Source organism: Microcaecilia unicolor, chromosome 1, assembly GCF_901765095.1.
Source record: "Microcaecilia unicolor chromosome 1, aMicUni1.1, whole genome shotgun sequence".
NCBI classification, from domain to species: domain Eukaryota; kingdom Metazoa; phylum Chordata; class Amphibia; order Gymnophiona; family Siphonopidae; genus Microcaecilia; species Microcaecilia unicolor.
In genome coordinates this window covers 654,578,172-654,602,797 of record NC_044031.1, presented here as the reverse complement: position 1 = coordinate 654,602,797, position 24,626 = coordinate 654,578,172, and the positions used below count along the sequence as shown (strand labels likewise).

The window sequence follows — 24,626 nt, the reverse complement described above, 5'->3', positions numbered from 1 at the left end:
ATCTGCATAATGTACTCTTTCTAAAGATAAGCGCATTACTGTCTCTGATCTCAACTGTCTCCTTGGCAAATACACTGACAAACTGTGGACAGAGTACTAGGGCACTGTAAGGTTTGATGGATCAAGGATATTCTCCTAGGACAAGCAGGATGTGTCAGCCACATAAAGGTGGCGTGGTCCAATGGCTCCTCCTGACCAGAAATGCTCTCCAATAGCTCAGAAACACTTTTTTAAAATCCCTCTGAGCATGTGTAGTTTCAGCTGGGCAAGCCAAGGTAAAGGTACTTCCCCGTCCTTCCTCAGTCTATAGTTTCTGCTGTATCACAACAGTCAGATTTCCTGCTGCTCTCCACCATCAACCCCCCCCCCCCCCCAAAGATTTACTTCCAAGTTCACAGGACTGAAGCCTTTATCATGTCAGATAAGGCAGGCTTCAAGAAGTGACCAGGCAAGAGGAAACTCAGCATTCAGGACCCACATGATCTGTGCGTCCGCTGTCTGGGGCCAACACATGAGGATCAGCCCTGCTTACACTATGCCCGCATGTCTCTGCGCGCACGCAAGCACTGTGTGATAAATAAGAGGCTGTCCTAGCCGGGGCAGGCCACTAGATGGCGCTGTTCCCCTAAAAATGTCCAGGATGTCCGGGGTAGGCCACTAGAGGGCGCTAGGAGAATAGGCGGAGGGCGCTAGGACCGGGGAGAGCCCTGGGAGGTCCACAGGTGTAGGAGCAGGGCCGTGCCGATGCGGTAAGCGAGGTAAGCATGGCAGGAGGGCGCCATCCTCTGGGGGGCGCCCCGCCGCACCATGCTTACCTCGCCCTCTTCTCCCCAGATCCTTTTTTTTTTGGTTTAAATTTACCTCTCCGGCGCGCGGCAGCGTAAGTGAGAAGGAGGCGGCGCTCCCCCGGCCGCCCCGACGTGTCTTCCCTTCGCTCGGTTCCGCCTTCTTCTGACGTCATTTCTGACGTCAGAAGAAGGCGGGACACAGCGAAGGCAAGACACGTCGGGGCGGGGGAGCGCCGCCTCCTTCTCATTAACGCTGCCTACGCTGCAAGCGCCGGAGAGGTAAATTTAAACAAAAAAATGGATCTGGGGAGAAGAGCGCTAGTAGTGTAGCGCTCGTTTTCGGGGGGGGGGGGGCGCCGGAGAGGCCGACTGAGGGGGGGGGGGGGCTGGAGAGGCCAACTGCCGGGGGGCGCCGGGGGCCCTAGGCACGGCCCTGTGTAGGAGGTTATGGGCTGGGTCCTGTGTAGCTAATTAACCACTTGATACCCCTCCTGAGTTGTGAAAAGGAGAGAAAAAGAGAGCTGGTAGCGGAAGCAAGAGAATCCCCCTGGAAAGAACTGGCTAAACCCTAGGGACTTGTGGTGGACTGTGTGCTCAAGGAAGAAAAACAGGCTGGGGTAAGAAGTCCCTAAAGCATTAGTGTTGGACTGTGTAGCCTCAGTACTTAGAGGAACTGTGTGTTCAAAGAAAGGACTGTGGGTCTAAAGAAAGAAAGGACTGGGTGTCCAAGGAAGGAAGGACTGGGTGTCCAAAGAAGAAGTAGGGCTGTGTGTCCCAGTACTGAAAAGCAGGCTACAAAGCCTGGGGTTAGAAGTCCCCAAAGTATTGAGGTTAAGGCTGAGCCCAGGAATCTGTATGGGGAGGCTCAGTGTGAAGATATGTAAATGTATAAAGTATTTAAGCTAGAAGAACTGTGCCCAGGGGCTGGAATAAAGAATTGCCTAAATATGCTGTTGGTAAGACCTGTTTAATATTGCCTCTGGAGAACCAGGTCACCCTGAGCGTGAAAGGATAACATGCTAATCTGCATACAATTTGCATACTGAGAACCAGCTCACCCTGAGTGAGAAAGGGGCCCAGGAGCTTGAGGTTGGATTGCTCAGGATGCTGGGAAGAGACTGTTTGGAGTCCTGTTCAGAAGCCACAACTGCTACTGCACTCTGACGGACCGGTCATGCAGCTGGTAAGTCTCCATGACCTGCAGGAATCAGGGTTTGAGTCCTCAGGAGCAATGATCTGACACCCACAGCCAGCCCAAACTTTCCTCCTCAAAGTGCAGCACCCAAAACAGAGAGGTGGTCCGTACCTCCCGGTCATGCAGCTGGTAAGTCTCCATGACCCGCAGGAATCAGGGTTTGAGTCCTCGAACAGCAGGTTGCTGCCGAGGAGCAATGATCTGACACCCACAGCCAGCCCAAACTTTCCTCCTCAAAGTGCAGCACCCAGAACTAGTCGGGAGCACCCCACTACACCGGCCGCAGAGGCAAGTGTCTCTGCTCTGCCCCTGGGCCTCGCACTGTGCCCAGCCACTTCCACAGCGCCTCTACTCCCTCCATCACAGGCCCCAGATGTCACCCATGATGGGCATCAGGTCCAGCCAATCATGCAGCCTCCTAATGCTGACATCACCACTGATGCGCCCAGGTAACCACACCCCCCTGACATCACTAACATGGAGGGGAATCCCAGCACGTCCATGGAGCCTGCCCCTCAGTCCCAAGGTAGGACATGACAGGAAGACCGCTGGGTAGCAGCAGAAATACACCCATCAAGCATGGCAGCAGGAGGAGAGTGCAGAGAAGCTGCTCACACATGGCATGCACACAGGCAACAGCAGCAAACCAGAAGTCCAGACCCAGGATACCAGGACCGTTCACGGAGACACCGGAGACACTACAGGCACAGAAGCCCTCACAGCAGAGGGCTCCTCCCAGTTCTCCTCTAATCACAGGTGCCACAGATTCAGACACCACGGACACTAGAAGTGCCATCACTTCACTGGCTCTTCAGGGTTCTTGCGTCACCACAGACCCAGGTACCTCTCCACAGACTTGTCTTCTGCCTGTTTGCCACCACAGAAGCAGCTCAGCAGACACAGCCCTAACCATCAGGCTAGCCTCTTCTCCCAAGCCCACCACTCGGTGGGACACAGCACCTCTTTGCAGTCCCATCAAGGCAAACCACTACCAACTGATGCAGCCTCCGTTGGACTCACACAGCAAACCCAACAATTGCTATAGCTCCTAGCCCAGTTACTCACCCAACAATAGGCTTGAACACAACCCACACCCCTGGGGCAGGCAGAACAGATGGGGGCAATGGACAATACACTTCCAGTTGTAATCCACAGCGACTCTGAACCCAATCTTCTGCTGGACTACAACTCAGATGATTCACGCCTCTCTTCGCCCACAGCCTCAATGAGAACCCGACCCAGCACCTCTATAGAGGCCAACCCTGAACCCCCTGCTGCCCCTCAACCTGAAGACCAAGCGGCTCATTGTCAAAGCACTTAGCCTTCCAAAGTTCCAATTCCTCCAAAAGCTTGTGGCTCTCCTCAACTCCCAATGGACAGGACTTCAGAACCACCAGGTGGTCAACAGGGGCTAATCCAATGCCTGGACACACCCAAGCACTCATAACGATTCCAGTACACAAAATGCTCCTGGACTGCAAGGACAAGATGTAGCACACCCCTCTCACTGGCCTTCCAGCGTCCAAGAGGCTGGAAGTAAAGTATCAGGTGCAACCAACTCCCTCACAAGTCTATTGTGGTCGACTCAGCTCTCAAATAACACAGGACGTTCCACACTACCACCAAAGCGCCTCTAGGGAAAGATCCCCAAACCCTGGACTCTATGGGGAAGAGGACCTTTCAGAGCACCATGCTCAATGGCCACATCGCCACCCACTGGTTCCAGATGTTCCTGTATCATGAGGCCATATTGAACAAAATCAAGAGTAATATCTTCTCAACCACCAAGATGGGCCAAGACCTCCTTGGCTTCCTCATCATGACCTGGAAGAGTGCAACAAACACTTCTTCAGGTCTGCTTTTGATGCCTTTGAAACATTATCCTGTACCTATGGGTGGCCATCTCTGCCCGCTTCCTTGCGTGGCTCCACATCATCACTTCATGAGAACCTTCATGAACTCCTGACTGATGCCTACTGCACTGAGGAAAACGTATTTGGAGACAAAGTCAAGGAGATGGTGGACGACATCAAAGAAAACTGTACCACACTTTCAAACACTGGCCACCAATGGCCTGGAAAGACCCACGCCCTCCAGATGACAACAGAGGGGCTACCACCACAGACCACCCACTACCTCAAGGCAATATCCAACAACACCAAGATGGCAACACAATAGCCGCCACCATCCAACGCAATACAACAACCCTTACTCTCACAATAGGCGACCAAGGACAGAGGACAGCAGAGACAATTCACTGCCCCAAAGCAAAAACCAGAGCCTTTGACTGCCTGTCCCAGTGGGAGGCCGTGTTAAATACTTTGTGAATGCATGGTCACAAATTACCACCAACCAGTGGGTTCTAAACATTGTCAAGCGAGGGTATCACATCAGATTCCACCACCCTCCACCCAAACAAACTACCATGCACAAACACAAAACCCATATCCCAACACTCCATGCCTCATCTAGGAGGTGGAGACCCTCCTCCTGGCACAAACAGTGGAACCAGTACCTACACAGGAGATTGCCAGAGGGTTCTACTCCCACTATTTTCTCATCCCAAAGAAGGACAAGGGAAGTCATCCTATTCTGGACCTCCGCCAACTGTACAAATGCATTCACAAGGAATGCTTCCGCATGCACTCCCTGGGGACAATCTTACCCCTTATCCAACAAGACTGGCTAGCCGCCCTGGACCTCCATGATACATACACACACATACCGATTCATCACTCCCAGAGAAAGTACCTCCGCTTCACAGTTCAGGACAAGCACTTCCAGTACAAAGTCCTGCCATTCATACTCTCCACAGCACCATGGGTCTTCACCAAGTGCATTGCAGAGGCCGTGGCAAATCTCCACAGACAAATCTGCTTATTCCATATCTGGATGACTGGCTCATCACAGGTCACGCACCCCAGGAGACACTGGCCTCACTCCACGCAACCATCTCTCTCCTCCAGAACCTCAGATTCATCATCAACATCAAGAAGTCGCCACCTGACACTGTCACAGACATTGACGTTCATCGGGGCAGACATTCACACCACCCAAGCCAAGACATTTCTCCCGTACAGACACACCAACATCGTCTAGTACCATGGCTCAGAGAATCTCTTCATTAAAGACAACATCAGCATGCTCCTTTCTACGCCTCCTGGGCAACATGGCACTACTTTTAAAGGCAATTTCCCTCTCCTGAATACTGACAGCATTTCAGCTAACACTATGCATCTTCCTTCTGCTGTACCCCTGTGAAAACAAGAATTATGTCAAAGGAGGATGTGGGGCATGGCAGGGCAGAAGGAATTTTGATGCAGGTCAAAATTGCCTTTAAAGTAGACGGGGGAAGGTGGCCTGAGAAAGAAAAGAGGAAGGGGGGTTGCCAGCTCTTCTTTTTTCCCCGCACACACAACATTCCAGGTAAGCTCTGGGTCAGTTTAACCTATAGAGCCAGTGACATCACAGGCTCAGGCATTTAATGCCTTTTATCTCGGGCGCCCTGGGCATCAGGTGAGGCTCACCATAGGTTAAGCCGGCCCTGATTGTTCATTGAGGTGAAGGGAACTGAAGCAACAAGAGATATCTAGAGTTGCCAACACAATTCTTAGTAAGTATAGAAACTACATTATCATATACGGTGGTGCTTGGCCATGTAAGATTAAAAAGACCAAACAGCATAACTTAAAAACTGAGTATGCCTTCATCGGAAGTCAGTGGAGTTTACGAAGCAATAGTCTGGCACTTTCAAATCTTGTAGCTTTACTACCCTGTTTCCCCGAAAATAAGACCATCCCCTGAAAATAAGACCTAGCGCATCTTTGGGAGCAAAAATTAATATAAGACACTGTCTTATTTTCGGGGAAACAGGGTACTACTACTACTACTTATCATTTCTATAGCGTTACTAGACGTATGCAGCGCTGTACACTTGAACATGAAGAGACAGTCCCTGCTCGACACAGCTTACAATCTATCTTTACATATCATTCGGGCTGCTGTGTTCTGTAATGTCTGTACTCGACATCGGATAGATACATAACATCCAACATATACAGTGGTGGAAATAAGTATTTGATCCCTTGCTGATTTTGTAAGTTTGCTCACTGACAAAGACATGAGCAGCCCATAATTGAAGGGTAGGTTATTGGTAACAGTGAGAGATAGCACATCACAAATTAAATCCGGAAAATCACATTGTGGAAAGTATATGAATTATTTGCATTCTGCAGAGGGAAATAAGTATTTGATCCCCCACCAACCAGTAAGAGATCTGGCCCCTACAGACCAGGTAGATGCTCCAAATCAACTCGTTACCTGCATGACAGACAGCTGTCGGCAATGGTCACCTGTATGAAAGACACCTGTCCACAGACTCAGTGAATCAGTCAGACTCTAACCTCTACAAAATGGCCAAGAGCAAGGAGCTGTCTAAGGATGTCAGGGACAAGATCATACACCTGCACAAGGCTGGAATGGGCTACAAAACCATCAGTAAGACGCTGGGCGGAGAAGGAGACAACTGTTGGTGCCATAGTAAGAAAATGGAAGAAGTACAAAATGACTGTCAATCGACAAAGATCTGGGGCTCCACGCAAAATCTCACCTCGTGGGGTATCCTTGATCATGAGGAAGGTTAGAAAATCAGCCTACAACTACAAGGGGGGAACTTGTCAATGATCTCAAGGCAGCTGGGACCACTGTCACCACGAAAACCATTGGTAACACATTACGACATAACGGATTGCAATCCTGCAGTGCCCGCAAGGTCCCCCTGCTCCGGAAGGCACATGTGACGGCCCGTCTGAAGTTTGCCAGTGAACACCTGGATGATGCCGAGAGTGATTGGGAGAAGGTGCTGTGGTCAGATGAGACAAAAATTGAGCTCTTTGGCATGAACTCAACTCGCCGTGTTTGGAGGAAGAGAAATGCTGCCTATGACCCAAAGAACACCATCCCCACTGTCAAGCATGGAGGTGGAAATGTTATGTTTTGGGGGTGTTTCTCTGCTAAGGGCACAGGACTACTTCACCGCATCAATGGGAGAATGGATGGGGCCATGTACCGTACAATTCTGAGTGACAACCTCCTTCCCTCCGCCAGGGCCTTAAAAATGGGTCGTGGCTGGGTCTTCCAGCACGACAATGACCCAAAACATACAGCCAAGGCAACAAAGGAGTGGCTCAGGAAGAAGCACATTAGGGTCATGGAGTGGCCTAGCCAGTCACCAGACCTTAATCCCATTGAAAACTTAATGAGGGAGCTGAAGCTGCGAGTTGCCAAGCGACAGCCCAGAACTCTTAATGATTTAGAGATGATCTGCAAAGAGGAGTGGACCAAAATTCCTCCTGACATGTGTGCAAACCTCATCATCAACTACAGAAGACGTCTGACTGCTGTGCTTGCCAACAAGGGTTTTGCCACCAAGTATTAGGTCTTGTTTGCCAGAGGGATTAAATACTTATTTCCCTCTGCAGAATGCAAATAAATTCATATACTTTCCACAATGTGATTTTCCGGATTTAATTTGTGATGTGCTATCTCTCACTGTTACCATAACCTACCTTCAATTATGGGCTGCTCATGTCTTTGTCAGTGGGCAAACTTACAAAATCAGCAAGGGATCAAATACTTATTTCCACCACTGTATAATGTTGCAATAGTCCAGATGTGCCATTATTAGTATCTGAACCACAAGTTGAAATACTCTAGGTTCAAAACAAGCCCTAACATGCCTTAACTTCCATAACAATTTAAACACATTTGTTGTTAATAGATAAGATGTACATTGGATTCAAAAGTTAAAAAATTATCTAGTGTTAGCCCCAAAAGTTTCAATTGTGATTCCAGCTTGTAACTTACACCATCAAGTATAAAACCACTAATTGAACACATCTGGCAAGGGCAACTTATAAGTAGAAATTTGTCTTATCAGTGTTCAGCTTTAATTTATTTATTTATTTGTAGCATTTGTATCCCACATTTTCCCACCAATTTGCAGGCTCAATGTGGCTTACATTTGCCGTAATGGCGGTTGCCATTTCCGGGTAACAGAATTACAAATGGTATTACGTTAAGGTGCATACATACATGGTAGCAAACATGGAACATAACATATATGGAACAGATCATGGTATATATACAACATGTGCATACATATATGGTAAAGAAGAATAAATTATGGTAGTGCATGAAGGTTCCTGAGTAGTAAATTGGATAGTAACATACATTAGGTCATCGACTAAAGAGAGACCCTATTCAGCATAAGGTTTAAAGTGGTATTGCTTTATCATTAATATCAAAGAGGTTAATCAGTCATGTGATAAGAGTTCGGTTTTGTATAGGTTGTATATAGTTTTGGTATTAAGATGGATGTTTATGGTATGCCTTCTATCTGTTTTCAGTAGCCTTCTGAAGATGGTTAGGTCTTGCATTGTTTTTATGGCCTTCGGTAGTGCGTTCCATAGCCCAAGACTCTAAACATTGCAATCTCTGCCTGAGTTTAGGTATAATATCTTGGATGTCTCCATCAAATGAGATATAGATGGTTACATTATCCACATAATGCCTTCAATTTTAGGACCAAAGGGGCCATAAGAATGTTAAAAAGAATTGGAGACACTGGGGAGCCCAGGGGCACTCCGCAGCAAGATATCTCCGTCACTTTAAGATCTCTCAGGGGCCTTTTTAATAAGCTGTGGTAAAAGGGGCCTTGCACTAGTGGCGGCGGCCACTTACCACATGGCCATATGTGGGGAGGGGGGGCACTTACTGCTACCCAGGGGCTTAGCTAGACTTTGGCGAGAGGGGGGTCCAGAGCCCGAGGTGAAGGGGCACATTTTAGCCCCCCCTCACCATTGTCGACCCCCCCTAGCCGCCACCACTGCCACCACCAACTTTGACCCCCCCCCCCCCGCCGCCGACCCTCTCGACCCCCTCCCACCGCCAACCCTCCCCCTCCGCCGCCGTCGCCTACCTTTGCTGGTGGGGGACGCCAACCCCCGCCAGCCGAGGTCCTCTTCTTCCAGCGCAAGGCTTCGTTCTGTTTCTGAGTCTGACATCCTACAGGACGTCAGACTCAGAAACTGAACGAAGCCTTCGCCAGAAGAAGAGGACCTCGGCTGACGGGGGTTGGGGGTCCCCTGCCAGCAAAGGTAGGCAACGGAGGGTTGGCGGTGGGAGGGGGGGTCGAGAGGGTCATTGGCAGGGGGGTCCAGGGCCAAATCTATGGGGGCCCAGGCCCCGTGGCCCCACGTAGCTACGCCTCTGCTGCCACCCATTGAGATCACAGTAAGGGCTCCCACGCTAACTCAGCAGTAACCGGCCAGCATGTGGCGCTGCCTGATTACCGCCAGGTAACCCCCTATGGAAATATTTTTCAAATATAGCACCGGAAATGCCATGTACTGGAGGTGGAACTACCACTGCACCCGTGTTGGGCTGGCAGTAGTTCTGGATTGCCACATGATAAGCCCATGGTGGGCTTACCGCCACTTAGTAAAAGGGCCCCTTAGTGAGAAAACCACTAAAACCCATGCAACACTGTTCGTGCATGTATTTTGACAGGTAAGCACACATGGGCGGAGCATGTGTGGGACCCACAGCCTCTCCTGCTTCACTGGACTCCTTTGGAGGAAGACAGTGTACATAAGTACATAGTATTGCCATACTGGGACAGACCAAAGGTCCATCAAGCCCAGCATCCTGTTTTCAACAGTGGCCAATCCACATCACAAGTACCTGGCAAGATCCCCAAAAAAGTACAACACATTTTATGCTGCTTATTCCCAGAAATATTCAATGCACTGCTAGTAGAGACTATCCTAGGAGTGTCCCGTGAACAACAAGTCACCTGTGTAGGATTATTTATTCTTCCCTCCAATATCACAGGAGGAAACAGTTCCCTGCTCAAGACTGGCAGGCCAGCCTGTCTCCAGGACTTTGCAATAAAACAGATTAGGAGCAGAGACTCGGGAACATTCATTCCCCTGAGAGACTATAGAAGACACACTGTCAGGATCCTGCTGCAGTTACTCTGACTTCCATGATGGCAGACATTGTTGCTGACCTCTCTCGCTCTCCTTTAGGTATTATTTTACCTTTATTTATGTATTTCAAATTTTCTAAACCGTATAATCTACTATTCTAGGCAGTTAACAAAAGAATATATACAATCATATTTAAACTGAAAGCACAAAAGTTAAACAGATATTATTTTTTACCAGCTGTAAACCAGACCTATCTTAAAGCAGTGCTATTCACTGATGGTCCTTGAGGGTCCATAAGCAGTCTGCAAAGTTACGCTTGAACTCCTGTAACTTTTTTCTTTTTTCACATAAAGAGATGGGGTTTGGACTGTTGTATTACAAATTGTTTGCTCTAGCAGAATTCAATAAAACCTCGTTTTTTGTTCTTGGTGACTTTAGTCACCTTTTCCCAGAAAGGTCAAAAATAATCACATGGAGGAACTGACCACTTTATTCAGTAGTTTTGCTTTCCTTTGATTCTCTGTCTCTTCTCTTTATTTCTTTCTCACTGCAGGTTATTCTGTGCAGTTAACAAGCTGCTTCAACTTCATAACTGCAGATTGGACTCACTTCTTAACTTTCAGAATATTTATTCAAATAACACTTGGATAAACATAGAACTTACTGTAAGTGGAAATCAGGGATAGTCAATGGGAATCCCCCATAATGCACCATCAGGACCTGTAGCATTAAAGGTTATGTATTAAACTTAAATTTTGCACAAGTTGATTAGCAGAACCACTAGATGGTGGTATAATGCAAATATGCAAATGTAAGTGGAGACTAGAGAAGTAGAAGCCATAGAGGGTATTCGCTACCTCCCCTGATATTAATATAGCTTCTGAAAGTCCTGTTAACCTGCATCTTTAAATGTCCATGGGAAAGTGCAGATGGGACTTTGCTGTATTGTATCCAGATGAGTGAATACATCCCTGACAACAAGCAGTTGTATATATTGAACGACCCTTACCTGCTCTCTGACAAGGGCCAGTTACAACAGATCCCGAATCATCTATTTAGTAATCATCTATTTTGTGAGTGATCTTGAGAACTTCATCTATCCTAGGATGAAATGACTGGACCTTCCCTCTGGTTTGAAAGACAGATTCTGACTTTTCTGGTTCATTTATCAAAGTTTTGAGCAGCATTTTGTACACAGTGGAGGATTCTGCTTTAACAGGGGATGTGAGACAATTTCACCCTCCTCAGCTTACTCAAATAACAACAACACTCATTTAATAAAACAATATAAATTTATTTGGTACAAACAAGGCCGCAGCTTTGTTTAATGGTGAAAAACAATGGAATCCGAGCATAATGTACAAGAAATATATACCAGGAATATACCAAAATTTGGGCATCCAGCCACATCAAGAGCCCATAATATAATATAACCACCTTACCCCATCACAGCAACAGGGGCAAGGGTCAGGCCGAGCTGGCCAAACATGGATCAAACATTGACCACCCAGTCAATGTCAGGCCCCCTCCCTTCAAAAGGACCTCCTTTGAAGGTGCTCCTAGCTTGGTTTTCTGCCCCCCGCCCAAAGTTGCAACATCTAGCCTAATCCAACAGCATGCCAGGATGGGTGGGATGGGTAGCTGGGATGCCTCCGAGGGGCAGGAAGAAACCTGCCCCCTGGACAAGGCCCGCCAAGAGGGGGGGCGAAAGGGGGGGACAAAATTCCCTGGGCCTCCAAGGGGGGCCCGGTGCCACAGTCCCCAATCTCACCCACCCTCGGCCCGCCCCTGCCCCCGAGGTCGCCACGCCACAGTCCCCACCCGCCCCCCCTCCGTCCACCACCAGGCCTGGCCCCCTGCATTAAAATCATCACAGCACCTCACCTCTCATCTCCGTGACTGAAAGTGCAGCAGCAGCAGATCGGATTCGCCTCCCTTCGGGCTGTCCCTCCCTGTGTCCTGCCCTCGTCTGATGTAACTTCTGCAAGGGCGGCCCAAAGGGAGACGAATCTGACCTGCAGGGCTTTCAGTCATGGAGTGAGGTAACAGGTGAGGCACTGTGATGATTTCAATGCAGAGGGTCTGGCCCGGTGGCGGACAGAGGGGGCCGTTGGGGACTGCGGCACGGCGGCCCGGGGGGGTGGTGAAGATGATGACCTTGGGGGCGGGATCAGGGCCCGGGGCAGCCTTGCACAGGGCCCGGCCCAGTCTCTCGGCGGCCCTGGAGGCTATGCACCTTTTATGGCCTCCCCTCCACTCCTCCCAGCTGCTTAAGGGAAGGCACTCGATTGGGTGAGCCTTCCCACCAAGCAGCAGTTTCATAAACCTTGGCCCCACTCCCCCTCCCCCCCCCCCCCCCCCCCCCCGATTGGAGGGTCCGAAACTGCGCAGGCCGGCCACCTCCTCCAATTGGGTTCTTCGCAGTAGTGTTCCCTGTCCTTTGGCCTGGGTGAGCAAGACTTCACCCAAAGCCCGCCATGATCACCCACGCTGACTTTGGGTGAAGCCACCCCCCTGTTTAAAGGCAGGCTGGGGACAAGCCCTTCACCCTTAGCACATCTTGGAAGGATCGTTTTAGGATTTGGAGTTCATCACTTGGTATTCTATTGTTTATTGTGTATCACCACGTGCCCTGCCTTGTTGTTTGGTGAATTAATCATACTTTTTATGTTTTCCAACAGAATTTTGGAAAGAATTATATAAAATTAATTGATGTCCATTTCAGAGGCACCAGTAGTGAGCCCTGAATATTGTGAGCCTGAAGGCCAAAGAAGGGGTTTTGCCCTTCCAGAAAGAGATATTAAAGGCACAAAAGTGAGATTCTTTAAGCAGTGTGTCTGGGGTGGAAATCTTAAAAGATTTGTGTTCTTTTGCTTTCTAAATGAAAGAAGCAGCACACAAAAATATTTAGCTTTCTTTGGTGCCTCTTAAAGGATAAAGAAAAGATATAGCCAAAGCTTTTCAGCAGGATGAAACTAACCACCCAGACTCTCTGTAGAATGAATGATTGTTGTTTTTTTTTCCAAAACCTAACTCCACTCAGTCACTATCACCTGCATTGTATAAATCGCGACTTCAGTCATATTCTGAATTTGCACACACACCTCAATTAATCAACAAGCCCATCAGTGCCAATAAATTGCCAATTAACAAGCAATTATTGACAATAATTCACTTTAATTAGAATTCATGCACACAACTATCTAAGCATATTCTGTAACGTGATGTGTGTACATTCTATGTTGCATAGTTGAAAAGGGAGCGTGGCCATGGACACAGAATCTATGTGCGTTGTTACAGAATACACCCGGTCTGTGCCTAATTTAGGCATCGGTATTTACACCAAGTTTTACTTGGCATAACTGCCTGCAACTAAAATTAGTCACGCACACAGGCGTTCAGCATATTCTATAAACCACTTGGAAATGTAGGCGTATTCTATAAAGTACGCCTAAATTTAGGTGTATAGAATACACCTAGGCACATTTCATTTCAACACCATTTTTGTAGGCGTGATATATACAATCTAGTCCACTACAGATAGTGCTGGATAGCAGTGGCGTACCTAGGTTGGCTGCCACCCAGGGTGGGTCACCACTGTGCCCCCCCTCTTGGCGCATCACCCCATTTCCCCCTCTTTCAAAGTGCATCATCCTCACCACCTGGGAGTGCATGGAGCAGTTGCATGGCTCTGAAACAGGAAGTAACGTCAGAGGATGCAGGAAACGGCGGAGCTCACAGCTGCACAACTGCTGTGCACCCCCTTGCTGCCTGCACCTGGGGCAGTTCGCCCCCACCATTCCACCCTCGGTACGCTAGAGCTGGAGAAATACAGTGATTACCAACCAGCGCATTCAATATCAGCAGTTCCAGGTATTATAGGCTAGATTTATAATGGTGCCAAAATTCGGTGCTGAAAAAAGCGCTATCCCATAAGCCGCTCTTAAAGTTAGGCATGGTATATAGAATAGCGCTTACACCTGGGAATCATGTCTAACTTTAGGTGCGGCCATTTGCACCTACTGAAACGTGGTACAAATGTACACACGTACATTAGGCACATGTCCCCGTTATTCTATAACAATGTGTGTTAATTTTAGGAAGGCCCCCCATTATGCCCGTGGCACTCCCATTTCCGCACCCTCTTTTTCAGATCACATGTACTTTAGGTGCGGATGCCATACCTAAATTTACACATGTACATGTTAATTTAATCTAATTAGTGCCAATAATTGCTTGTTAAAAGCCAATTGACACTAATTAGCTAGTTATTCAATTAATTGCACACACAAGTTTTGGTGACTTTTACAGAATTAGGGGTATATGTTACGCCTTCTTATGAATATTGACATTTCTAAGTTTCTCATCCTTCATCTCTGGAATTGGGCAAATAATCTCCTAGGGGCCCTTTCACTAAGCCACGTAAGCGCCAACGCGCGCACAACACATGCCAATTCTGAGTTACCGCATTGGCACATGTCCGCTATGCGCATCTGAAAAATATTTCTTATTTTTCGGTGCGCGTCAGCTACGCACGTCAAGTGGCATTTGACACGCACGTAGGTCATTACCGCCAGGTTACCGCGTGAGACTTTACCATTAGGTCAATGGTTGGCAGTAAGGTCTCAGACCCAAAATGGACACGTAGCAATTTTAATTTTGCCGCACGTCCATTTCCGGCAAAAATTTAAAAAGGCATTTTTTTACAGGTATGCTAAAAAATGATTGTGTGCGTGCCCGAAACACGCGTCTACACTACCGCAGGTCATTTTTCAGTGCAACTTAGTAAAAGGACCCCCTAAGTGCCTTACATGATTTTGTTAGCTTCTCTTTCAGTTTTGTACTGTTATATGTAAATTATGGATGTGGGACAGGGATGTGTGTTTGATGGTCATTGGAATTATTTTTAACAGTGGATGGTTAGAGTGTATCTTTTTATCTGTTTTAAAATAGTTATAGGCAAATTATATAAATATACATTAAACTAATCTATGGCCAGATTAGAAGATTCTGTCTTTTACTCTCAGTCCCTTCAATCTTTGCTGCCCTGTGTATTTCTCTTATCCTCCAAACTATTTCCCCTCTGATCCCATCTTCAGCCAGCATCTTACTGCTCTCCTTAATGCAGTGGGGGGAGGAAGATGAGGGGAGAGAAAGAGGAGGAGAATGCAATGATAAGGTGCTGAATACAAGGGGTGGAAAAGTACAGTGGGAGAGAGAAAGAAGAATGAGAATATTTGAAACACATATATAAACCCCTTCATAACACTCCACATAACAGCCTATCTCCAAACAAAATGAACACCCCAACCCTCCCCCCCTCCAGACAGACTGCACTCCAGAAGATACTCTCACTTAAAACCCACACAGGAATACCTTGAATCACACACTCCCTCCCCGGCCCTCCCCAACCCATCCCCATCCACAACCCCCCCCCCCCCCCCCCCCCCCCCATCTCTCCCCAACATTCTTCATACACACATTCCTGCCAGATATCCCCAAGGACATATAGAGAGGCATTGTCCGAAAGAAACATCTAAGTCAGAATTGGACAAAGACATCCAAATTCTGAGGCGGGGAGAGGGGCAGTTTCGATAAAGATGGACCTCCATCTTTTGTATTCGAAAATACCATGGTCGTCCTTGGATTTTGACGTTTTGCGATTTGGATGTCTTTGATTTTTTGACCATTGTTCGAAACAAAGACGTCCAAGTCTAAAACGTCCAAAGTCAAGCCATTTGTATGTGGGAGGAGCCAGCATTTTTAGTAGACCTGGTCCCCCTGACATGCCAGGACAGTAGTCAGGCACCCTAGGGGGCACTGCAGTGGACTTCATAAAATGTTCCCAGGTACACAAGCTCCTTACCTTGTGTGCTGAGCCCCCCCAAAACCCACTACCCCCAACTGTACACCTCTAGCATAGACCTTACAGGTGAAGGGGGCACCTATATGTGGGTACAGTGGGTTTCGGAGGGCTCACAGTTTCCTGCACAAGTGTAACAGGTAGTGGGGGAATGGGCCTGGGTCCACCTGTCTGAAGTGCACTGCACCTATCCAGGGACCTGCATGCTGCTGTTCATGGACCTGAGTGTGACATCTGAGGCTGCATAGAGGCTGCCAAGTAATGTTTTTGAAACACTTTTTGGGGGTGGGAGTGGGTTAGTGACCACTGGGGGAGTAGGGTAAGGTCATCCTTAATTCCCTCCAATGGTCATCTGGTCATTTGGGGCATCTTTTTTGTGCCTATTCGTCATAAAACAGGTCTAGCTCAAAAGTCTAAGTTTTAGTGCTGGTCGTTTTTGCTTTGTTCCATTATGGTTCAAAGATGTCCAAGTTCTTAGGAACGCCCCCAAGTCCCACCTTGAACAGCCTCCGATACACCCCCCTTGAGATTTGGACTTCCTTCCGACGGACTTATGAGAAAGACGTCCAAAATGCTGTTTCGATTATACCGATTGGACGTTTCTGTGAGATGAACGTCCAAATGTCGATTTATGTCGCTTTTTGGACATCCATCTCTTTCGAAAATGAGCCTAACTACACTATACTTACTCACTATAGACACAGTATTCACAGATACACAAATTCACATACACCATCGGTCACAATATCCAGACCCCATATATGTCATAATCCTTTGAAGGCACCTCTGTCCGAACCATACATGCCTCAAGGACTGGCGGCTTTCCCTCATGAACTGGCTTAAAGCTACACTTTCTCTTTTAAAATAGTAGCACCAGCAGCTTCACACTGGTTAAGGTGGAGCCCATCCTTCGAAAAGGGTCCCTTCTCTTCCCCAAATATTGCCTAGTTCCTAACAATCTAATCTCTTGCTCCTGCAGCATCCTCTCATCCAGGCACTGATACTCGAGCTCTGCCTACCTCTGGGGTCCTGGGTGTAGAATGAGAAGCATTTCTGAGACCACTAGCCTGGAGTTTCTGGATTTCAACCTTTCTACCTAATCTCCCTCCTGCACCTCCCTACGTCATTAGCACCCACATGATGACACCCAGATTCCCCCAGCAGTGTCTTCAGCCCTATCCAAATGATGTCTGAGGTCTGCCAACTTCACACTAGTGGGCTGATGCTCAGAACTCAGTGCTATGTGGGAACAACGCCCCATCAATACCACGGGAATACAGAAAAAATAGCTCCCCAATGATCAACTGTAATAAAATGCAAATGATAATATGTGTTGTGCGCAATGCATGCACCAGGCAAACCCGGAAGCAAAGCGCACATTAGCTAGGTTCTTCTGCGCCTTTAAATATAAGCTTTTCACATTTTTTTCACCTGAAAAGCAATATTAATTGCAGAAAATAGACACCAATGAGTGTGCTTCCACTTTTGGGTTTGCTCTGGTCGCATACATTCGTTTCTCACTACCACCACTTAGAGGCTTCCATGTGACTTCCTTCAGCTTTCATATTAAATAAAAACCAGCAGCTTTTAAAGAAAAAATTATGGGAAATCCTCTCTTCAACAACCCCCAATGTGTTCTACAAGCTGGTGTTAGGTTTTCAGCAGAAATCACCTCTGGCGCTGGTGTTAGGTTTTAAGCATTCACCCGTAGGTGAGCCTCAGGCCCACCAACCACCCAGCTATCTATATTTCTGCTGGAATGTCCCCCTACTCTTGTATTATTTGAAAGGCTAAACATCTGTCTCCTCTGAACGAGGAGACTTATTTTGGTAGTTCTTTTAAATACACTTTTCTTGAATAAACTTTGTTGAGAGTGGATTGTTTTTCTGCATTTTGGAGCTGGAGTGTGTGGGTGGCTGCAGTAAATGCAAACAACTAACTTGCTGAGCAAAATGCAGCCTCAGAGGAAGCAGAGAAATGGTCTGCTGAGCCCGGAAACCACTGGAGATTAAGCAGAAAATGTTAAAACTGCCAAAAAACACCTGTGGAGGAGGGTGGGGGCTGCAGCCATCAGTCTAAATGAAAAACTAGCCTAAACTCTCCCTCCTGGAACTGGGTAACTTGGAAGATCCTGCTACAGCCACATGGGAGGAAGAAGGATACAGCCACCAAGCTAACCAGAGCCACCTGGAAAGAAGGGAGGACGGTGTCACAGACTAACTAAAGTCACATAGAAGCAGTGGTGTGCTGGAGCAGGCTCTCACAGGCTCGTAAGAGCTGGTTGTTAAGTTTTAAGAATTTTGGGAGCCGGTTGTTAAAGTAGGGCCCTCCATGGCTACTTTAACAACCTGGCTCCCAAAATGTGGGCTTGGGCCCCCTGCTGAATTATCTTTTTACTTTGCTGGTGGGGATGCTGAGCCCTGCCAGCCAAGTAAATAGACTACTGCTGCTCCCCGCTCCTTGTTTCCAGCCCTGGGCAGCAGGCGGGACCTCACGAGCATGTGAGAGAAGTTCCAGCATGCTGCTCAGAGCAAGACATTGGGAGTGGTGGCAGTCCATTTATTGGCTGCCAGCAAAGGCATGCCTAGCGTGCCCGCAATGAAGGGAGGGAGGAGAGAGAGGCAAGTGTTGCCCCCCCCCCCCCCCGGCCCTTCCAGCTGCAGAGCTGGCTACGTCCGGAGAAAAGAGCCTGTTGTTAAAAATTTACCAGCACACCCCTGCATAGAAGGGAGAGAGACTGGAGCCACCAAGTGAAATAATGAGTGGAGTGGAACGGGTAGATGTGACTCTAGGACTAGGGGGGTACGCAATAAAGCTACAAGTAGTAATTTTAAAACAAATCATAGAAAATATTTCTTCACTCAATGTGTAATTAAGCTCTGGAATTCGTTGCCAGAGAATGTGGTAAAAGCAGTTAGCTTAGCAGGGTTTAAAAAGGTTTGGATATCTTCCTAAAAGAAAAGTCCATAAGCCATTGTTAAGATGGAATTGGGAAAACCAATTGTTTATTTCTAGGATAAGCAGCATAAATGTATTGTACTGTTTGGGATCTTGCCAGGTACTAGTAACCTGGATTGGCCACTGTTCGAAACAGGATACTGGGCTTGATGGACCTTCAGTCTGTTCCCAGAATGGCAACACTTATGTTCTTATTTCTAGCTAACTAGAGTCACGTGGGAGGGTGGGGTAGTGCAGGATACAGACCATCTAGTGTCCCATGACCAGGGGAAAGAGGACTACAATCACATGGGCAAGGAAAGAGGACACCAGCCAAAGAGCTACCTACTGTCACATGGACAGGAAATACTGCAGCCACCTCTCTCCATATACCCTGAGGTGAACTGCAGTCACCTGGCTACATATTGTTAAATGATAAGGGTGGGGTGGAGGTTCTGCAGCCACTGAGATACCTACTGTCATTCTTCGGATGTTTACAAAAGTTGGCTTGACTCTTCCAACCACAGCCTCCCCATTCCCGTGCAAAATTGGTGGTTGGAACAAGACAGAAATTGTGTTTACAAGGGGTGGGGGAGGGGGAGCGAAAGTTTTTGGATAAGAGAATAGCATCCCTCCTTTCACAAGACTTAAAGCTGCTTCTTCAGTGGTTGCCCCATAAGCTCTAAATACCATTATTTTAGTTTGTAACTGACTTTAGATTTTCTTTGGTTTGTTTTATTCTGTTTTTTCTCCCCTTTATGTTGAGTACATTGCCTTGAACAGTCAGTGACAGGGCAGCTGGGTTTTATTTCTTTATTTATAATAAAGAAATACAATTATTTATCCAGATATGTGTGCTTTTCTTCTGCCTCTCCAGTAGGGGAATGCAGTGGGAACAGAGTGCTGCTTGCCAGGCTGGAGCAGAGTCTGGGCTGGTGGGGGAGCAATAACAGAGGGATGCTGTGTCTACCTCCCCAGTCCTTTTCCACATTTAGCTTTCTCTGGGCTGCTTTCCCCTCCTCCCTTGCCGCTTTCTCTTTTTAACTCTCAGGTGCGCCCTGCAAAGCCCAATTTCATTCCCTCACCAGCAGGCCAGCCTGGTAGGTGTAACTGGAGGAGGCCAAGACCCAGCCTGGGTATTTTTACTCAGACAGACAGAGCAACCCAGGTGTAGCTGCAGTCAAAAGCCACAAACAGTCAGATTGTGGTGAAAAGAAAAGAAAGAGATGGGGGGGCTGGGGGAGGGGGAACTTAGTGGGAACTGAGAGGACAGGACTGGAGGCCTAGAAAGAGACAGACCGGACAGGGGAGATACAGAGGGAGGCCCATGCGTGACCGACTGATTTTTATTTAAACTATTTATAGCCCCCATGATCCCAATGTACGCCATGTTTTGCTACAAGACAAGCAAAATAAAATACAAAAGTTTGCAATATTCTCATACAGTCCATAAGCGTCTGTTAACCTCATTGGAGGAAAATCAAATCAATCTATTCGTCAAAACCTTGATGGAACAAAACAGTTTTCAGTTATTTTTCGAACAAATCAATGTTCTTCATTGTTCTCAGACTCAGTGGTACCTTCCATAACTTAGGACCAATCACCTTAAAATTGTAGAACAATGAGAGAGAGGCAGAGCCAGACAGGTCACAGAGAGACCGGCAAAAAGGAGGAAAGATGAGACAAGCATACAGAAACAGAAAATACAGAGACTGGGAAAGGGTACCGAGGAGTAGAAGAGGCACACTATACTATGCTATAACAGGGTTTGTGAGACTGATCACCCTCCTTTCAAACCACAATAAACAAGACAGGATAATTAACAATAACAACATTTACTTGAAATACTTGGCTGCAGCTTAGCATATTGGTGGAAACTTGTCGTACCCAAACAAAGAATAAGTACAACAATGGACCTCCCGCAATACCTAGCTAGGGGCCAACACAGTAACCCTACAAATATCCTTGACTCCGTCATGCCAGCTGGAGCAAGGTACAGGCCTAGACCTCTAGTCCTGTAGAACCATAGACCTAATCATAGGAGCCAACTTTTCAAAATTTTTAGGGTTGCTAAGCCCAGTGGAAATAACCCTCCCTGGACACATACACGGAATTTTCTCAATATTGGGGTGCTCAAGCACCCACAGAGTCAGCTCCTATGGACCTAATGTTGACCACCGGGTGAAAAGGTGTACTTCAAAGGACCTCCCTTTGAAGCTGCATTAGCTCGGGTACACCCCCATCCCAAAAGCTCTGACAGAACCAACTCTGCCACAAGACAGGGACAGCAGGCAGAAAAACAGGATGCCTCTCTGAGGAACAAGATCAGCCCTACTCCACGGAGGTCCCGCCTTAAATAACCTCACCTGCAGTTCCTCCCCACTAAGGCACAGGAAGGATCTGATAGCAGATCCTTCCCACCACAGCTCAACTTAATGTTGCCAGCCAATCCTGGTTAGGATTGTCTGCAACCTACCCTGCTGACCAGCATCCCTGCACCTATTATGCGCCCTTGACCTGGCCTGGACAAGCAAAACTTTACCCGAAGCCCACCATGGCTGACCACGCTGGGGTCGGAGTGAAGCTCACACCCCCCCACATACTCAGGCTCCGGACAAGTCGGTTGCCCTTTGTCTTTTAATTTATTATTCTCTGTTATCCAAGTTGGACCTCATTTGGATTTAATGGTCCTCAATAATCCAGATTAAATTAGATTAGATTAGATTACATATTGAAGAGAGATAAGGAGAGGGAGCAGAGAATAAGCATGAAGGCACTGAGAGGGAGGAAGTGAGAAATAATAAGAGGTATGAGAGACATACATAAAGGCAAACAGATATGGGGAAGGGGGCACAGGAAGTGAAAGAGAAAGATTGAGACCGCAGCAGAACCCAACAGATCTTATCAAATAAAGGAGGAAGAGGAAGTCAAACCTTCCCCTCCCCACCACTCTCTCTCTCTCTGAGATTCAGAGCAGTTTCCCCAGTCTCATGCTATCCTGTGTAGACAGAGCCCCGAAGAGATGTCGGGACCTCTCAGCCTCACCCTCCTCCTGCTACTGCTCCCGGGTGAGTGTACTTGGAAATAGGGAGATGACAGGGACCAGAGATACTGAACCCCACTTCTGCTCCTGTATTATGTGACTGCCCCAATCCTCTCCTTTTTCCCTCCCAGCAACTCTGCCCTCAGGAGTAGACCCTGCTCTTCTCCCTTCTCTCACATCTGTCTCTCCCTTGTTTTGTCTTTTCCTCAGACAGTGCTTGTCTCGGTTACTGAGGGGGTTGTTCCTGGGTGTCCTGTTTCCCTCTTTTCTCGGTGCTTATCTCGGGGTATTGATGGTGTTTCTCCCCTTTTTTCTCTCCTCTTGCAGCCGGACATCCCCAGGTGACAGTCATTGTGTCCCAAGTCCCGACCCCCATCGCCAGCATTAGAGCAGGGGAAACGCTGAGCATGAACTGCTCTGTGAATCAAAATGACTACAACATCTTCTGGTACCAACAGCTGCCGGGGAAGGGGCAGAACGGGACTGAGCTGAGACCCCTTGCAACCTTCTATTATTTCAACCAGGAAAAACAGGAGGGAGAGGAGTTGGCACCACGGGTCCAGGCCCAGAGGCTCACAGACAAGACAGGCCAGGCTGTGAAGCTGGAACTGACCAATGTGACAGAGGAGGATGAAGGGCTTTACCTGTGTGCAGCAAGAGACACTGTGCCGGGGCTCCACTGCTCCCTTGTACACTAACCTCACACACGTTCTCTCTCTCACACACACACACACACTCACACACACACACATAGACAGTAAGACACCCACATACACAAAGGTAAGGGCTAGTACTAGACATGATGGGGCTCAGGGCAAATGTTAGGGAGGGGGCCCCACTGCTTGCTTGTAGATTGTCCCTCTTTCAACCTCAGGCAGCTTTGGGGCCCCCATTTACATGAGGCCCAGGGCAGTTGCCCTGTTTGCCCACCCCTAAAGCTGGCCCTGACAAAGGTGACACACAGAAGTGAATATTAATAGTAGCAAGTAGGGAAGCATGCAGAGCAGGCCTCATAGAATTCTTTCTGTTCGTTTTTATCTGTGTATGCACATGTGTGTTTGTATCTGTGTTGCCTAAGTGTGGTTGTATATCTGGGTTGTCTCTGATCTGGTGAAGAGAGGGGAAGGGTTTCAATGAAACATTTCACAAACATTTCATTAATTGGAAAGAATAATAAAATTGAAATCAAGGGACTCATGTTTATCTATGCAATTCATTTGCAGTGTGTCCAAATCACAAGGGAGCATATTGAGGGTGGGTTAAGGGTTTTCCTAGCACTTGGACGTTTCATAGCTATAATGGAACAAAACGAAAACCTCTAGGGCTAAAACTTAAACATTTTGATCTAGGCCTCTTTTTAGAATGAATAATGCACAAAACGTTGCCCAAAATAACCACTAGAGGGAATCAGTGTTGATCGCTCCTTACTCCCCTAGTGGTCACTTACCCCCTTCCACCCCCTAAAGATGTGAATAAAAATAGCACTTACCAGCCTCTATGAGAGCTTCAGCTGTTATAGCCTGCTGTATTAGAGCAACAATCAGGTCCCTGGAGTAGTGTAGTGGTTGGTGCAGTCCACTATGGAGAAGGGGACTCATACCCATAATCCACTCTACCTGTCACACTTCCAGTGGAAACTGTGAGCCCTCCAAAATGCACCAAAAACCTACTGTACCCACATATAGCTGGCCCTTCACTCATAAGGACTACTGTAATGGTGTTCAGTTGGGAGCGGTGGGCTTTGGAGGGCTCAGCTGACAAGATAAGGGAGCAACAGTGAGATGTGTACCTGGGAGCTTTTATATTACGTCCACAGCAGTGCCCCCTAGGGTGCCCTATGTAAGATTACTGGCTCCTCCTACATCCCAATAGCTTGATTTTGTGCATTTTGCACTTGAATTTTTTTTTTTTTTAATGGACCATAAAGATAAACACACAGAGCACAAAAATATGTAGCATGTGGCTATTTTCAAAAAATAAAAAAGATAGATGTTTTGCTGTTTCGACAATGGCTACATTTCCTATTGGGATTTGGGATGTTTAGCGCAAAATGTCCAAAGCCCAACTTAGACATCATATCGAAAATGCCCCTCCAAATGTGATACTATAGCTAAGCATTAGAAGGGCAGATCTAGAACTGGACACCCATTTAAACATGACTGGCATGCAAAATGCCAGTACTTTCATGGGAGGGGTAGCATAATAGTTAGTGCAGCAGGCTTTGATCCTGGTAACCTGGGGTTGATTCCCACTGCAGCCCCTTGTGACCTTGGGCAAGTCACTCAAGGGTCCTCTTACTAAGATGCGCTGAAAAATGGGCTGCACTGGTGTAGGCATGTGTTTTGGGCGCGTACAGATCCATTTTACAGCGCACCTGTAAAAAAGGCCTTTTTAAAAAAATTTTGCCGAAAATGGACGTGTGGTCTACAGTGGCAAAATAAAAATTGGCGCACGGCCATTTTGGATCTGAGACCTTACCGCTACCCATTGACTTAGCAGTAAGGTGTATTGCGTAAACCGTGCAGTAATTGTTTACATGTGTAGAATGACAATTACCAACCAGTTTCTGCCGCGTGCCGGAAAATAAAAATTATTTTCCTGCATGCATAGCGGACACGCGTCAAAAATAAAATTACCAACGGGCCACAAGGTAATCGGGCGGGAACTCTGAATTGACACGCATTTGGCACAAGTAGGCGCTTACGTGGCTTAGTAAAAGGGCCCCTTAACCCTCCATTGCCCCAGGTTCAAAAATTTAGATTGTGAGCCCTCTAGGGACAGAAAAAGTACCTGCATATAATATACAGTG

At 47.5% G+C, this 24,626-nt stretch overlaps 1 gene segment (V, D, J or C); it reads left to right on the top strand.

Annotated features, from left to right (window-relative positions):
* The first annotated feature begins 21,746 nt into the window (after window positions 1–21,746).
* Window positions 21,747–23,363, top strand: LOC115456960. The segment is given in 2 exon segments: window positions 21,747–21,842; window positions 22,145–23,363. Coding segments are annotated over 2 exon segments (417 nt in total).
* The last annotated feature ends 1,263 nt before the right edge of the window (window positions 23,364–24,626 follow it).